This window comes from Pogona vitticeps, chromosome 2 (genome assembly GCF_051106095.1).
Source record: "Pogona vitticeps strain Pit_001003342236 chromosome 2, PviZW2.1, whole genome shotgun sequence".
In the NCBI taxonomy this organism is placed as follows: Eukaryota; Metazoa; Chordata; class Lepidosauria; order Squamata; family Agamidae; genus Pogona; species Pogona vitticeps.
The window spans coordinates 76,439,271-76,455,918 of record NC_135784.1 but is presented as its reverse complement, the minus strand read 5'-3'; the positions used below and the strand labels follow the sequence as shown (position 1 = coordinate 76,455,918).

The following is a 16,648-nucleotide window of genomic DNA, read 5'->3' as shown; positions in this document are numbered from 1 at the left end:
TTGTTTGATGTCTGAGAATTCTTCAGTGTGATGGTTGACACTAGGGTGTCATTTGTGGTCCTCATTCCTCCAGAGGAGGCAAACCTCTTCAAAACTAGGACATTCTGAAGGAGGTGTCTACATGCATGTAAGCAGAATCCTGCTTCATGCCTTCAGTGCAAGAACATTGAAGACTGAAAAGGCATAGGGCTTGCATACATCCCACATTGCCCCATCTCCTTTAACTCTCACATGAGCACAGTGAACACATACATGGGGCTATGGTTTACCTTGGAATACCAAACACCCAAGCAAAGATCCTGTCATCCAACTGGCTTACATAGCCACTCTCTGGTCACATTCTACATGATGAGAATTGAGTTGCAACCACCCCCAACTCAAAATTTAATCTTTCCTACTTTGATTCTTTATTTGGTTCCTGTCCTTTTTTTCCAGCTATTTCCTTCTTGTCTCTTCATATCCTGTCAGCATTATCAGGCATCTTCAGGAACTCATATTTTTCAACTTTTTATCCAGTTTTTCTCCTTGTGATGTGCATTTGCTGAAATTAAAATGGTGAAATAACATATGGAAATTCTCTTGTTTTTGAAATTTAAACAGTGGCCATTGGCTTATGAAAGAAAGTGATATCACATTCTGAATGCTTCTTTCCAAATAAATTTGATGGCTGTATTATTAGAAGGATCTTCAGTCTATTGTAACTATTGAGCTTAGAATGTCATGAAGCTTATAAAGAAATCTATAAACTACCATACTTGCAAGAGGTAACTGTCTGTCCCTTTCACTCTCCAGCATACCCATGGCATAGAAATCTACTGGGTGAAAATTGATTCCCACATTACTTCTCGGTTTTCCCGTAACATCATCACAAGCAGAGCTGTAAATCGGGCTAACGTCTCAAAAGAAGCCTTCTTTGATGTAGACCTTCCTAAAACTGGCTTCATTACCAATTTTACCATGTATGTAAAATATATTGCTGTCTTCTTATATTTGGGGGTTTGTCTAGAAATATGTAATTCAGCAAGAGTTGAAAGTCACAAGTTGGTGAGGGCATTATAAACCATGTACTCCACCTTCCTGCTCCTTACAGAAAAGCCAGAACTAGAGTATTCCACCCCCTTCCCAAATATCTCTGTTAGACTTCTGTTTGAAGACCTCTGAGACTGGTCCAAATAAGTGGTTCTATTGTTGAACTGGTCTCACCAGTATTTCTTCAAATGTTCAACCAATATAAAGTTGTTCAGTTTTGAAGGAATGTAAACTTAGCCCATCACATCTTCTCTTTGGGTCAGTGGAGGTGTTTTTGCATTCTTCACCACAATAGACCTTCTGTTATTTGAAGAGAGTTGTCATATCATCCCTTAGTCTTCTAGTCATCCAGATCCTTCCAGCTTTTTTCATAGAACTTGATTTCCATACCTTTGTTGCCTCCACTGAATGCATCCCAGTCTATCTTCATTCTTTTTTAAAAAATTAGAGCCAGGTATAGACACAACAATCCAAGTGAGATCTAACTAGATCACAATAAATTACTTCTAGTACCTTTAAAAGCATAGTTTTATCAATATAGCCTAAAATTGCTTTAGCCCCTTTCTTTATGTCACGCTGCTAACTGACACTCAGCTGATAAACTTCAGTCCTGAGATCAGAGATTAAAAGTAATGAGTTACAAATAAAAAGTTACTCGTAACTAGTTTCTTTTTTCAGTGAAAAAGATGAAAGGAAGTTACATTACAGCTCTAGCAAAAAATAATCCTGCACTATTTTAAAGATTAGCAAATTTTATTTGGCATATGGCATGTGGATTGTAGCCAACTTCTTCATATGCATGAAAGGGATTTATAGTCCACAAAAGTTTGTACCAGATTAAATATGTTAGTCTTTAAGATCTTGTAGGATTCTCTTTTTTCATTTGCTGCAACGGACTAGAAAATATGTTTTCATAATTATTGTTATTTAATGATGGATTGTTTCTTTGCCATGTAACGGCAGTTTCAAAGTTTCACAAGGAAAGTACTGCATTTTTCTGTTTATAACACGCCCCCGCTTATAAGATGCCCCCCTTTTTAACCCCAAAATTTAAAAAAAAAACTTAGCTCTGAGGATTCAACCTCTGGACTCAAAATGGTCGGTCATGTTGAGTCCCTGTTGAATCTTTACTTTACTTGGACTTATACTCTGCCCCTCTAGACAAAGTCTACTTGGGGTGGCTTACATGAATGATACAATACAATACAATACAATACAATACAATACAATACAATACAATACAATACAATACAATACAATACAATACATAATAATAAACTCTGAGCCTATAGGCTCGACCTCCAACAAGGTGTGTTCCAATTGGTTTATTCATCATCAGCTGACATCAGTTCCATAAGGCTCTTGACTGGAGGAAGCTAAATGACTGAAGGAAGCCTGTTTACAGAGGCAAGGTATGTGCCAATCATTATGTTCTCTCCTCAGCTATCTCAGCTTACTTCCATGTAGAAGTTGCCCCTCAATTTTTAGTGTAATGATTTTAGGAAAAAGTAGCATCTTATACATGGAAAAATACGGTAAATGTTACTTTCTAAAACTAGAAATTTTCAACATTACTGACTACTTTGAGGTGCTTTGAGCAATAAATGAAAATTATTCTTTTTCTTAATAACGATATCCTTTTCCAAACTCTGACTGAAATCCTTTCTATATGTATTGTTGCCAAGTGAGGTGTCATACACATGACACCATTGTGTTTCCTTTTTCTTTTGCCTAAATCAGAATTCTGCCATCAACACACAACCAATGTTCTTCCTGTAAAATAAGATTCAATTATGTGGATCACAGAATCTCTTTGGGCCACCTTTTCAACCATTCTAACTGTTTAATACATGCAAGTAGGAACCTGATGAAGTGCTTTTAAAATGATAACCAGTAAAAATATTTTCCTACTGCATAAGTATTCAAATAATTGCTTATCTGTTTGTCAATAGGACAATTGATGGTGTTGTCTACCCTGGAATTATAAAGGAAAAAGAAGTTGCTCAAAAACAGTACCAACAAGCAGTTTCAAGTGGACGGACTGCAGGTCTTGTGAAGTAAGTCTGAGCCCTAGTTTTGTCATTTCTTTTTAGTCCTAAACTTTTGTTTATAATAAAGACCTTTTAAAGGTATGAAATAAGAACAAATGAAAAGATCAGGATCCCAGACTACAAACATTCAGGATTCAATCCACCAGTAATTTTATTTGTTATAAGCACAAGCTATCAAAAAGTAGATGTGAGCCCATGGTGTAAGTCCCATAATAATAGGATTTATTTGTGAGTAACTGTATAGAACAAAACTGAGATCATGGCCACCCCATCACCTCCTGGCAAATAGAAGGGGAAGATATGGAGGCAGTGACAATTTTTACTTTCTTGGGCTCCATGATCACTGCAGATGGTTCCAGCAGCCACGAAATTAAAAGACGGCTGCTTCTTGGGAGGAAAGTGATGACAAACCTAGACAGCATTCTTAAAAAGCTGAGACATCACCTTGCCAAAAAAGGTCCACATAGTCAAAGCTATGGTTTTTCCAGTAGCAATGTATGGAAGTGAGAGCTGGACCATAAAGAAGGCTGACTGCCGAAGAACTGATGCTTTTGAATTGTAGTGCTGAAGGAGGCTCTTGAGAGTCCCCTGGACTGCAAGGAGAACAAGCCTATCCATTCTGAAGGAAATCAACCCTGAGTGCTCACTGGAAGAACAGATCCTGAAGCTGAGGCTTCAATACATTGGCCATCTCGTGGGAAGAGAAATCTCTCTGGAGAAGACCCTGATGTTGGGAAAGTGTGAGGGCAAGAGGAGAAGGGGACGATAAAGGATGAGATGGATTTACAGTGTCATCAAAGCTACCAACATGAATTTGACCAAACTCCAGGAGGCATTGGAAGACAGGAGGGCCTGGCATGCTCTGGTCCGTGGGGTCATGAAGAGTCGGACATGACTTGACAACTAAACAACAACAAGAAAGTAGTCCCGTTGTTTTTCATTGTTGTTGTTGTTTAGTCATCAAGTTGTGTCCAACTCTTTGTGACCCCATGGACTAGAGCAGAAGTCTTTTAATTTCGTGGCTGCTGGCACCATCTGGAGTGATCACGAAACCCAAGAAAGTAAAATCTGTCACTGCCTCCATGTCTTCCCCTTCTGTTTGCCAGGAGGTGATGGGACCAGTGGCCATGATTTTAGTTTTTTTGATGTTGCGCTTCAGACCATTTTTTGCGCTCACCTCTTTCACCTTCATTAAGAGATTCTTTAATTCCTCCTCCCTTTCTGTCATCAGAGTGGTATCATCCGCATATGTGAGGTTGTTGATATTTCTTCTATAATGTTTTTCATAGGACAGACTAAAATCCTGTGTCAGTGTGACTAAGACTAAGTCTCACTGAAATCAATGGGAGCAAAGGTCTGTCCAAACAAGTGTATTGCTGATTATTTGGATTGCTTTTGGTGCAATTTGGTTTGAATCAAATTATGGCATCTACATGTGTTTGGACTTAGATCGCTCTATCAGGGCCCTTTTTAGAGCTGCTGTGCTCCTTTCTGACTTCGGGGGTGGTGGTGGCACAATTTGGCATATTCCTAATTATTTCATTTTGTACCCTGTGTAGATGGTTAGTTTGCATCCAAATGCAGCTGTGGGCAGTGTTATCTGTGATGTATTATGTGGATTGTGACTTTTTAATGGACGACAGGAAACTCTTCTCCTTTGTTTCATTTCTTCTACTGCTTTATTTTTAAAAATAGTTCCCTATTGATGCAGCACTACTTTAAATATATGAGATACATTGGTGGTATTATGTGTACCATGCTAAGTAGATTTTACTATATGTGTAGCCTGTATAATTAAAATTGTAAACCGCCCGGAGAGTGCTTGTAGCGCTATGGGGCGGTATATAAGTCCAATAAATAAATAAAATAAATAAATATATCACTTGCTTTATTTAATAAAAAAAGAGAGTAAGGTCACCGCAGCCTGCTGAATTATGGTTTCAGGAAAAAGTGGAGAAGGGGGTTATGTTGGTCCCCACCCCTCATATTCATTGACAGACAACAGCATCTCTTTCTTTCTCCTCCCACCCACCCCCTTCCATTATTTTTAGCTTAGTGGTTGCTGGTGGGGAGGAAATGTGCAGAAAGTAAATAAAAGCATTTGCTGGGGGAAACAACTGGATTGAAGACTGACTTTCCTCAATTGCACATGCATGCATGCTTGCATACCCCTCCTGAAGAATAAAGTACCTATTTTAAAACCTTCTGCAAGATAAAAAAAATCAGATTACTAGAATATTTATTTGTATATAGGTTTACTTATGAACGTGTCCAATCATTATCATCTATATAGTAATAACCTTATTTTGGTGACTTCACTGTGGAGCAGTTAAGGAGATAGTCTTTTCAGTGAAGGTACTCTGTTTATAGAATCACCCAGATAAGTAGGTGACATATGTATGTTACTATAATTCAGATTCAGATTAAAGTTGTTCTTTTGACTAAGACTTGTTATGGCCAGTTTGTGATCTGTTCAACTTAGATTTGTATGCTACTAGCTTTTTCACTAAACATAAATACTTTGTTCAACATGTGAAGAGCTTCTGGAAGAAAAACAGAAAAATTCAGTGTTTCCGTGAACATTGCAGCAGCCAGCAAAATCATTTTTGAACTGACATATGAGGAGCTGTTGAAACGGCGTTTTGGAAAATATGAGCAGTTCATAAAAGTAAACCCAAAGCAACTTGTCAATAAGTTTGAGGTAACTTCTTTAGTTGTACCCATGGGTAGTGCTGATGTGTAAGAATAAGAAAATATGCAGTGAAATTTTCAGGATGTTTTTCATGATGTGGGAATATATATTTATTTATTGAAAACATGTTTCACCACTTTTCAAAGTCAAGCTTCCATGAGGTAGTTTAAGTAAAAGTAAAAAAGTTTAAATGCTTGAAAAATTAAAAGAACAAAATATATTTAAAATAGCTACAGTAGTAAAATAAGCTTGCCCTCATGTCACTGTTTCTCAAGCTTTCTGTGGAAGTTCTTGTATGTTTTGGAGACAGTTTTTTCAGTGGCACATACTCCAGAATTTCTAGCAAGTAACTCCGAGATGAATTTGTGAAACAACTTCCAAATCAGTCTTTTTTTTTTTAAAATGCATTTGGGTAAAATTCATCCTGTAGATCTTCTTTATATTGTTGGCCTTTATTGTATTACAGATAGAGGCCAATATCTTTGAGCCTCAAGGTATCAGTGAACTTGAAGTAGAAGGAACATTCCTCAACAATGAACTGTTACCAGTTTTAAAAAAGTCTTATTCAGGAAAAAAGGTATGTCTTAACAATCATAACAATCATTTAGATGGATTTGAGCAAACTGACATGTAGGTTTCTGTAAAGCCGGAAGGGCTACCTAAGTAGAGATGGCAGACCCAGTCAAAAGACATTATGCAGCTTGTTGTCTTTTTCCTCCATAATGGATTTTCTGCAGTAAGGAGAAAGACAAAAAATGAGAAAATATAAGAAGGCTACAAGTGGAAAATAATGTCTGAATCCCCTCTAAGATTTTGTTTTCTTTCGGATCTGTTCCCCACCTTTCTCCCAAAAGTCAGAGTAAAGATGACTCACAATAATATTGAATAAAAAGTATATTTAAATACCAGAGCACAGAGTGCTATCCTCTGAAGATGCCGGCCACAGAGACTGGCGAAACGTTAGGAAGAACAACCTTCAGAACACGGCCAAAGAGCCCGAAAAACCCACAACAACCATTATATTTAAACAACTGCACAAGATTAAGTATTCCATGAATGAGGCAAGGGAACTACATGTAAAATATTCATCTGCAAATGTCCTTAAAATGTTTATGTTTCGGATGTTAATGAATGAAGGAACTCTTTCCTTGGCTGTTTTCCTTATAGTGTATGTATTTTAAGAAATGTTTGAATATATTTGCTTCAAATTGGAAGAATTAAATCAAATAAAAATAGCGACCATATGCAATAACTTACATAAAGAGAGGTTTGCAATTATCTCCACCATCCTCTGTTTATGTAAGGTGCATAAGATTAGAATAAGCATTGATGATCCAGTATGCTTGAGATTTAAATTAAGGAAAGTACAAGCAAAATGAATGTATTACCAGAGTCATTCTTCAGCCTTGCCCAGTTCTCATACAGAACTGGAATGGTCACAGAAAACAATAGCATTACTGAACCTTCATCAAGGCTTGTAGTTGTTATGTGTCAAGTCACATGCAACTTATATACCCTCCAGTAAGTTTCCATGACCAAGCAGGAATTCAGACTCAAATCTCTGGAATTGTAATCTGTCACTCTATCCACTACCTGTTTGATGCCTCTTTCTCAAGGCTATTTCCATGCATTCCTGCCTTTGGGAATTAAAACAGTAGGTTACAGATTTTGGATCTCTATCTCCAATATGCCCTCGAAGGACTGGGGTGTTATGTCTTCTCCCCATAAGTGATAACAATGAGGGAGTAAGAGAAGATTAGGCAAACTTCACAATTAAAGTATTAAGGTACAGAACATTTCATTATGTTAATTTGAAAGCTGATAATCTGATTTGTCAAAGAAAAACTAAAACATTGCTGGCTGTCTTTTTAAAAAAAAAATTACTAGCCTAAAAGCCACACAATTCCTCCTGGAATCTATCCAGGTGGGAGTAATGTTATGTTCCTCTCACTTCTTCAAGCGGTAAGAAGTTTCATGGGCTCAGCACTTTTCCAGGTTTTGTTTCTCTGGAAGGTCATCTCTGGAGGCACATTAATATTATGTAGTATTTGTGCTGAACATAGATTGGAGTGGTTTAAACACTGCAACACGCCTCAAATATCTGGAAAAAGACACAGCTGCCCCAAATATTTTTAGATTAGAACCTAAAAATTAGCACATTAAGAGCCAAGCATTTGTTCAAATCATCTTGCACTCATGATATTCACCGGGTGTGCACACAATACAGGGCTGAAACTAATATCAAGATAAGTCAACTCCCCCTTACTTTCTGGTTTTTTATGCTACCACCAGATGGTCCTGTATACTGTATTTGTTCTCCTTTGTTCCACTGTAGGATTTGCTCATGTGTACCCTAGTACTAAGTTGTCCCACATTGATTCACACACTCTATGAGTGGGTGTCATTTTATGATATTTCCTTATGATCATTTTTCTGGTAGTCATCCTTTACCCTCCATACCCCCATGGGGAGGTAAAATGAGGGAAGGAAGGAAAGAATTAAAAGGCAGAGAGGGAGTGGAGATAAGAGCAAAAGGTCAAGACAATTTATGCTGCGAGTGAGATGTCAGGGAGCAAGTCCAGAGACATGTGGACTGGTGGTTACGGGATAACTCCAGCAGCAAATGCGCTGTCCAAGTGTGGATGCAAATATTGGAACAATCTGTTCATATCTGCAACAAAAATACCAGAAAGACCTACAACAACCACAGACAACACCATTGAGTGAAGAAGGGTAACCATTTCTGTGGACCATTTTACTCAGGCAGCTCTTATTTCAGCTGTCCATGGGAGGGAAAATTCGCTGTCTGCAAATACTTTAGTGGCTCTGCAGTTGATTGATACATACAAAAGAAAGTGATCACGCTCAGGGCGGCATTCCACCCCGAAGTCACATATTAAGTCTGCAGATCCTTGGAGATCATAATGTAATAAATGGTTGAGGCTTCCATTGGTGAGATAAATGTATACCCCCCTGGCCTGTCCCCCTCAGTGCACCCATTTAGTAGGGCTAAATCCAGGTTGTTGGCCATCTGCATGAAACATAGACCTGCATAATTGCAACCTAGATCCTTAGATTGTCTTGGGAATAGATGTTGGGAGGGGATATGCTCCAGGGGGCTCATATGAAATCAAGCATAAATAGCCTCATCATTTTCTCCAGTCCTACCATTAAAATCCCCTAGCACCATCAAGGAAGCTGTTGAATATAATAAAACCAGGCTATCAATATAGTCTGTTAGTTTTGCCCAGTGGTCTTTGGACTGGGAATGAGCTGGCTGTGGGGGGATATAGACACTGATAAGCAACAAGGATTGTGTAGTAAAATTCAAAATGGCCGCCAGTGCTCAGTTTACAACTGATATCTGCATCTTCGTTGTAAGGAGAAAACATTTATATTTTAACCATATAATATGTTTTATGAACCTGCTGTACATCTTTTTTATTGCATTTTGTGTATTTTAACCACATAATATATTTTATGAATTGATTTTATATTTTTAACTGCATTTTGTATATTTTAGCCACATAATATGTTTTATGAATTGGTTGTACATTTTTTAAACTGCATTTTGTATATTTTAACCATAAATATGCTTTATGAGCTGGTCACCTGACCGTAATAAATAAATTCATTCATTCACTGGGTGAAGAAGCCCCGAGACTCTATTTTTTAAACTTCTTGATTGATTTAAAGTTAAACTGCAGTTTGTACTGTTACTTTCACACAGACACATAATTAGCCAGGGCATATTTCAAAAGACTGTAAGTTCCATTAGTTCCTAGGGAAACACATTACCAGGTTGCTACCTTGCCAAGCCCATATTTATCTCCATGAATTGCTAAAGGGCCATCCACACTGATATTCAGAGAACTATGGAAGCCTGTAACATTAAAATAGTTCCCAGACACATTCCCTAAATTCCTTCTCAGATGTGGGGGAGAGGGATTTAAAAAACAGTAATACCATTAAATGAAAATTGTACAAAAGAGTAATAACAAATGGGAGACATGACTTCTCCTGGATTTCAAAGAGTGAGTGCAAAATTCCATTTGTTTACTGAAATCTAAGATAACAGATTTTTCTTCTTCAAGGGCCATGTGTCTTTCAGTCCCACCATTGATCAACAAAAAACTTGTGACAATTGTACAACCACTTTGCTGGAAGGAGATTTTATCATAAAGTATGATGTGAACAGAGACTCTCCTAGTAATTTACAGGTAAATCTGTTTGTTCATCATTCGAGTTATTATACCAGTACAAAAAGCTCATGATAATGTGATTTTCACTTCTTATTCTTGTTTTTCAGGTTGTCAATGGATATTTTGTACATTTTTTTGCACCCAAAAATCTTCAACATTTGCCAAAGAACATTGTCTTTGTAATAGATATCAGTGGCTCTATGTATGGACAGAAAATTCGCCAGGTAACAGAACACTATAAAATTGACCCTTAGATGGTTAACCTGTTTATAGCAGAAAATATGTCTTTATCTTCTGAGGAGAAATCTTTACGGACAAGAGTAGGGACTATTTGCAACTTAGGGAAGGTTGTGTGAACCACACTTCAGTGATGGGTGGGGCCAAGAGTTGAGATAATAAAGCAGCTACTTCTTAAAATGCTTACTGCCAATAATTAAGTTTTTGCAAAGGTAGATATTTCAACCTTTTACAATAAGGAAAAAAGTTTCAGAAGCTAAGAAACCACCACAGGAAAGCAGGCATAGCCTGAGAGAAGGTTTGGGAGGCCAGAAGGGCTGGATATTTCCCCAGGGCCTCAGGTTCCCCATAACAGCTGATCAAACATACCATATAGATCTCTTAGTGGCACTTCATAATTTAGCTGAGATTTGCTCATGTTGAGATTGGACCACTGGCAGGGCAAGTTTTTTAATTTTATTTTTAAGCGTTTGTATGATTGGTCTGTTGAGTTCATTTTTCGGATGTGTGAATCTCAGTACCAAACCAAAGTGGCACTGGAGCAGTATGCCGCTTACCAATAAATGTAAAATGAAATTCAAATAGCCTTCTGCTCCTCTGAAGAGTAGAAGACAGGAGAGGATGCTGGGCCATGGAAGTGGAGAGGAAGGAATGGGTGTGGTGTGATTTCTTCTCCTGAAACTACCCAGCGCTTGCATGTCAATGCGAAAATCACTCTTAATGGCACGCCACACTTTGAAGCAACTCTGTTCAGCCTGAGTCAGCCAAGGATAACTTGACTGTCTAAATCACAGTTTAGATTAACATTAATTGATACTAGTTGATACTAGGGATCAACATTAATTCATACTAGGTTATCCTGAATGGGGAAAAACCCCCAAAGATGCTTTTTTTTTATTTTCAGAGTGTTTTGTAAATTTTTGATAGAAAGCCTCTGAAATCTGATACATTTGGACATACAAGAGAGAGAGAGAGAGAGAGCAATGGAAATACCAGATTTTGATTGGATTTTCTCTATCAGAATACCTCTATTTGACCAATGTATGTAAAATCACCTCATAGATGTTCCAACGAATAACTTTGCAAGTCTCATGACAAGGTCTGTCAGCTGCCAATTAGGATTCAGAGAACATCTTGGAATATACACACTAGTGGGAAATCAGCATCTGAGCTGCAAGATGTTACCAGTCTCTTAATTAAGATTAGAAAAATAGGCATAATTTTTTTAGCATGAAGTCTGCACCTTCCACCAATCCAAGGGGAATAGTCCTTCTGTTACCCTTTCTTGTCATGGATAATTATTCAATAAAATGTGGCTTAATAGCACAGGAAATAAGAATCATTAACTGAACTTGGGCTGGACTTTGGGACACAGCCTGCTCAGGGACTGGCAGAGGCTGTAGCTGCTTGATCCTCACCAGCAAGCATACTCTGATACCTCAACACTAAGAAAGCAAAAAGGAACCACTTTCTACCACCAGCAAAATAGTGATAGCGGTTGGGGGAAAGGTAAGAGGAAGATGTAACCCCGAGAGGGTAAAGAGTAACAGAACTGTGTAGCAGTGCGGAAGAAAAGGAAGCATCCACAGACACCAGAGAAGGAAGTGCCATGGGAGCTACAAAACAGCTGGGAGGGCATGCTTGGTGAAGGACTTTCAAGAGTCAATTAAAAACATGGTTATATGTTCAGGCCTTCCCTTCTGTCAATATTTAATTCTTTTTTCCCCCTTCCTTATTTGTTCTATTATTGTATGTGCTTCAATTGATTGTAATATTATTATGTTTTATTATAAATATACTTTTATTGGAAGCCACCCAGAGTGGTCGACCAGACCAGATGGGCGGGATATAAATCAAACAAACAAACAAACAAACAAACAAACAAACAAATAAGGACCTCACGCTATACCTTGCTCATGCCCCCTCTTAATCTTGTAAGAACAATATCTTACCCATAGTACTAAACAACATTTTCATTATCCCATCCCTACACACCTGAATGGTAGAAATTTTAATATATGTATATATATGTGCACTTCTTATTTCATTAAAGGCAAGGGAAGCATTTGTCAAGATAGTTGAAGATCTAAAGGAAGAGGATCACTTTAATATTGTATTGTTTGAGAGTTCCGTTTCTAAATGGAAAGAAAGCTTAATTCAAGCCACCCCTGAAAATGTGGAAGAAGCAAAGACATTTATTGCGAATATTGTAGATAGAGGAGGTGAGTACTCTGTAAGGATTGTGAAAAGAAATTTCTGAGAATGGGACAATTTTTTTACTTTCAGGTGGTTTTGATTTTGTTGTACTTCCTTAAATCATCCATACTCCTCTCTACAAGGGTCAATACTTGAGCCAAACTTATAGTTTCATCTGCCATCACCCATTATTTCATTGTGACCGTTAGTACCAGTGTTACAAACCACTTGAAATCTTTTAATAAATGCAAGATGCAAGGAAAAAACTACTTCAATACTGGGAGAAAACAAAATGTCCTTAAGGTCTCGGTTCCCCTTTGCTGACTGAGAACAAAGCTCAGACCTCCAGGCAGTTAGTTATTCAAATTGTTGATCCAGATCTATACTTTTACATAGAAATATCAGTCCAGATATTAAGGGACATGGTGGTGCTGCGGGCTAAACCGCAGAAGCCTGTGCTGCAGGGTCAGAAGACCAGCAGTCGTAAGATTGAATCCACACAACGGAGTGAGCTCCCGTCGCTTTGTCCCAGCTCCCTCCAACCTAGCGGTTCGAAAGCATGCAAATGCAAGTAGATAAATAGGGACCACCTCGGTGGGAAGGTAACAGCGTTCCGTGTCTAAGTCGCACTGGCCATGTGACCACGGGAATTTGTCTTCGGACAAAACGCTGGCTCTATGGCTTGGAAACAGGGATGAGCACCGCCCCCTAGAGTCGAACACGACTGGACAAAAAATTGTCAAGGGGAACCTTTACCTTTATCAGTCCAGAAAGATGTGATTAACGGAAAAGCAAAAGAATAAAGAATTGCAAGATGCAAATTTCTTTAAATGTTAAGGTTTGAAATTTTTTATAGAAGAGGATTAAAATAATTAAGGGTCTATTTTTAAAAAAAGCCCTGAAAATGAAAGTGCTTTTAAACTTGAAGTTTAGAAAAAACTGTTTACTATAGTCAGTGCAAGACGATTTTAAATGCACCAAAACGATTAGTTCACTCTGGCTGAGCAAGAGATTATGCATGTATGATCGTCTGCACATTTTGTAGTTTCAATACTTTTGTATGGCAGTTATCAGCTTTTCCAGGTTTCAGGGTTTTCAAGTCTTTACTGTTACAACACTACGTTCATACAAGTAAACAAAATTGTTAGTCAAAACAAAAATTGCTATCAGTATAATGGCAGTTTGCTGAATTGTCGATTGTAGGCTATTAGAGTATTATATATGCAATAATAATACAATTTCCAATTGCAAAAAGTATAATTGGATTTTTAAGCATTTGGGCTTACAAAACCCTCATATAAGGTATGTCTGTAATTATAAGGTCTGTAATTATAAGGATTTATTATATAACAACTCTATGCTGCTTTGCCCAGCAGACGTCAAGGAATAATGATCATATAGCAGCAAAGAAAGTTTTTTTCACTAAGATAATTTTATTTTTAAATTTTTTGTTATTTTAATGGGTTTTTAATTGCAGTTAACAAGCACTAAAAGTTACAATGTTTTCACTGATGTATTCTAGAGATGTCTTTTTTTCCTTTATACGTTAGAAACTCCTGTGTCTTTAGAATGTAACTTAAAACATTCTTTTTCAATATTTTATTATACTTTTGCTCCAGTAATTTTGGATTGGATTGAATTCTGACTTGCTGGATTTGATGATCCATAGCGTCCCTTCCAGCTCTTCAGTTCTAAGACTATCATCATCATTATTATCATCGTCATTGTTATAAAGTATTTGCTTACAATTTAAATTGTGTTTTTGGATTATTTTTAAACAGCATATTCTCATAGTTGTGAAACTTTTAGAATTTTGTTTAAGTATTTCTACCTACAGTTTTTCCATAGCTGTAAGGCTTGTGGGTGTATTTAAGCTTTTTGAAGTATTTTGTGCTTATGGAACATAGAAGCGTAGATCAATAAAATTTATGAAATTAAACAAGCTGATGTTGCCTGGAAGTATTGTAACATTGCAAAGATTTATATCTTAATACTCAGATGGATTGTGATATGATTGTTAAAGATTGTTTAGTTTCATTTATTGGGAAAAATGCCAGCTGTGATGAACAGAACACAGCTTCTGATTTTTTTTCCTGGGAGGTCTATAAAGTTCTATAGGACTCTTAGGAAGGATTAAGTATTAGTTTAACTAATCTGACATAAGGAAATAATTTACATTTTTTTAAAAATGTGTGGAAATGAAAACAACATGGCTTCTTTTGTCAAAAAGCCAGAAAAACCACTAAGGAAAATAAGCATGCATACAAGCCAGAAAGTTGCCGAGGGTCATTATTTGGCATTAGAAAATACAAACTAAATCCTTATTTCTGTATTGCAGGAACAGATCTTAATGATGGATTACTGACTGGAATTAATATGCTGAATAAAGCTCATGAATTGGGTACTGTTCCTAGTAAAAGTGCCTCTTTGATTATCATGTTAACAGATGGTGATGCCAATGAAGGTAAGTGTCTGAACAAGTGAAATAATCTCCAAATACACCAACACTAAGATTGGGATTGGGTGACTCCCTATGTGACAGGTCTGGGGAGGTTTTCCTTGTAGGTCTTCCTTGCTCCACGTTCCAGTTTTGAAATCTTGATGACAACATCTCAGAAGATTATTAAAATGAGAATAATGATCCGTACAGTATAAAAATGCAATTACAAACAACTCAGGCAGACTTTAAATAGTTCTTTCTTCTTTTGACTTATATACTGTTCCATAGGGCTAGAGCATTCTTTGGGTGGTTTACAGCATAATTATGCAAGGTACACTTTCCCCTCCCTGTGAGCTAGATCCTGAGTCAACTTTGAGCTGGCTACCTGAATTCAGATCATGAGCAGAGGCTTGACTCCAGGACTGCAGTTTAACCACCGTGCCACGAGGCTCATATGTACAGTAGTTTGGTCCTTAGAAGCAGCAGTTTATAAGTAGCTATTATGTCAACCTGTTACTAGTTATACATGAGTTTCTTGTCTATTTGTTTTATTTTGATTTCATGGTTCTTGTCGGTTTCTGTATAATTAATTGGCTTTTTACATGAATTGTGTTAGGCTTTCGTTTTAAACTGAAAACATGTTTAAACAAACAAGCAGCAATTACAATTTAATTGTGCAGGGTACACGTTCCCCCTTCCCAGGAGCTGAGTACTCATTTTATCTACCTCAGAATTATGGAAGGCTGAGTCAACCTAAGCTGGCCACCTGATCCCACTGGGATTGAACTCAGGTTGTGAGCAGAGTCTTGAGTGCAGTACCACAGTTTAATCATTGTGCCACAGGGTTCCAAAGATATAGTCCCTAAATCTCACAACCAGGACAATCTGTGCAAGATGTTTTTTCTGTGTTTTAATGCAAATGACTTCTATTCTCATTTTGTCATTTCCAGTAGAGATAAAGAATAACTCTTTTGTGGTTGTCTGGAAGGAAAAAAAAACCTTCATAGTTTTATTTTTGAAGCATTTTCACCTGCAGTGATGGTACTTTGCATTTTGAAAGTATCGTTACCAGTTTAAAATATTTGAAATGTTTTCATATAATACTATTTTCCTGTTTGTGTTAACATCAACAGTAAAGCTTAAGTATTTTGTATGTTTTATTTCATTCAGGTGTCTATGACCCAAACAGGATTCGGGAGAATGTAAAAAATGCAACTGAGGGAAAATACCCTTTGTACAATCTTGGGTTTGGTTATAATATGAACTATGGATTTTTGGAAGAGTTATCAAAAGAGAACAATGGAGTGGCTCGTCGCATCTATGAAGACTCTGATGCAGCCCTACAGTTACAGGTAGAATAATCCTGTGGAATGGTAGTATTCATTCTGGTATTTAGGATGAAATATTTCTAGGAGAAGAAACCACTAGCATCACCCCATGTTGCTGTCATCCTTCCTTGGACATGAGATGGGGGAATAAAAAGGTTCAGATATGTTCTGCAATTGTCCCCCGCTCTTCCTCCTGCTCTCTGTCTGCCTGTGTTCTTTGTAATACCTGTTTGCTCTGGAGCAGGTTTTCTCTGGCTGTCACCAAGCCATCATTCAAACAACCCTCAGAAGAACAGACAACAGCCTTTGCCTATTCCTGCTCTTCACAAGCAATCCGGGTGTTCTGGGCAATAACTGGCTATAACTGATGAAATGATTGCAGCAGTGGAAAGATTTAGATCTGCGATTGTTCAGTTTCATTCTGGAATTCACTGATAAATGGCAGCTGTGATGAACAAAGGCTTCTGATTTTT

The 16,648-nt window shown here is 37.4% G+C and overlaps 1 protein-coding gene across 1 annotated transcript in view; it reads left to right on the top strand.

Moving 5' to 3' along the window:
• The window catches only part of LOC110080622 (inter-alpha-trypsin inhibitor heavy chain H3), a 35,885-nt gene that overhangs the window by 6,691 nt on the left and 12,546 nt on the right, over nt 1-16,648 (top strand). Inside the window, exons 3-11 of the mRNA XM_078384054.1 lie at nt 793-959; nt 2,982-3,086; nt 5,619-5,781; nt 6,239-6,349; nt 9,867-9,992; nt 10,082-10,198; nt 12,265-12,433; nt 14,746-14,871; nt 16,018-16,199. Coding sequence (XP_078240180.1) covers nt 793-959; nt 2,982-3,086; nt 5,619-5,781; nt 6,239-6,349; nt 9,867-9,992; nt 10,082-10,198; nt 12,265-12,433; nt 14,746-14,871; nt 16,018-16,199 — 1,266 coding nt within the window. The remainder of the gene's footprint in view (nt 1-792; nt 960-2,981; nt 3,087-5,618; nt 5,782-6,238; nt 6,350-9,866; nt 9,993-10,081; nt 10,199-12,264; nt 12,434-14,745; nt 14,872-16,017; nt 16,200-16,648) is intronic.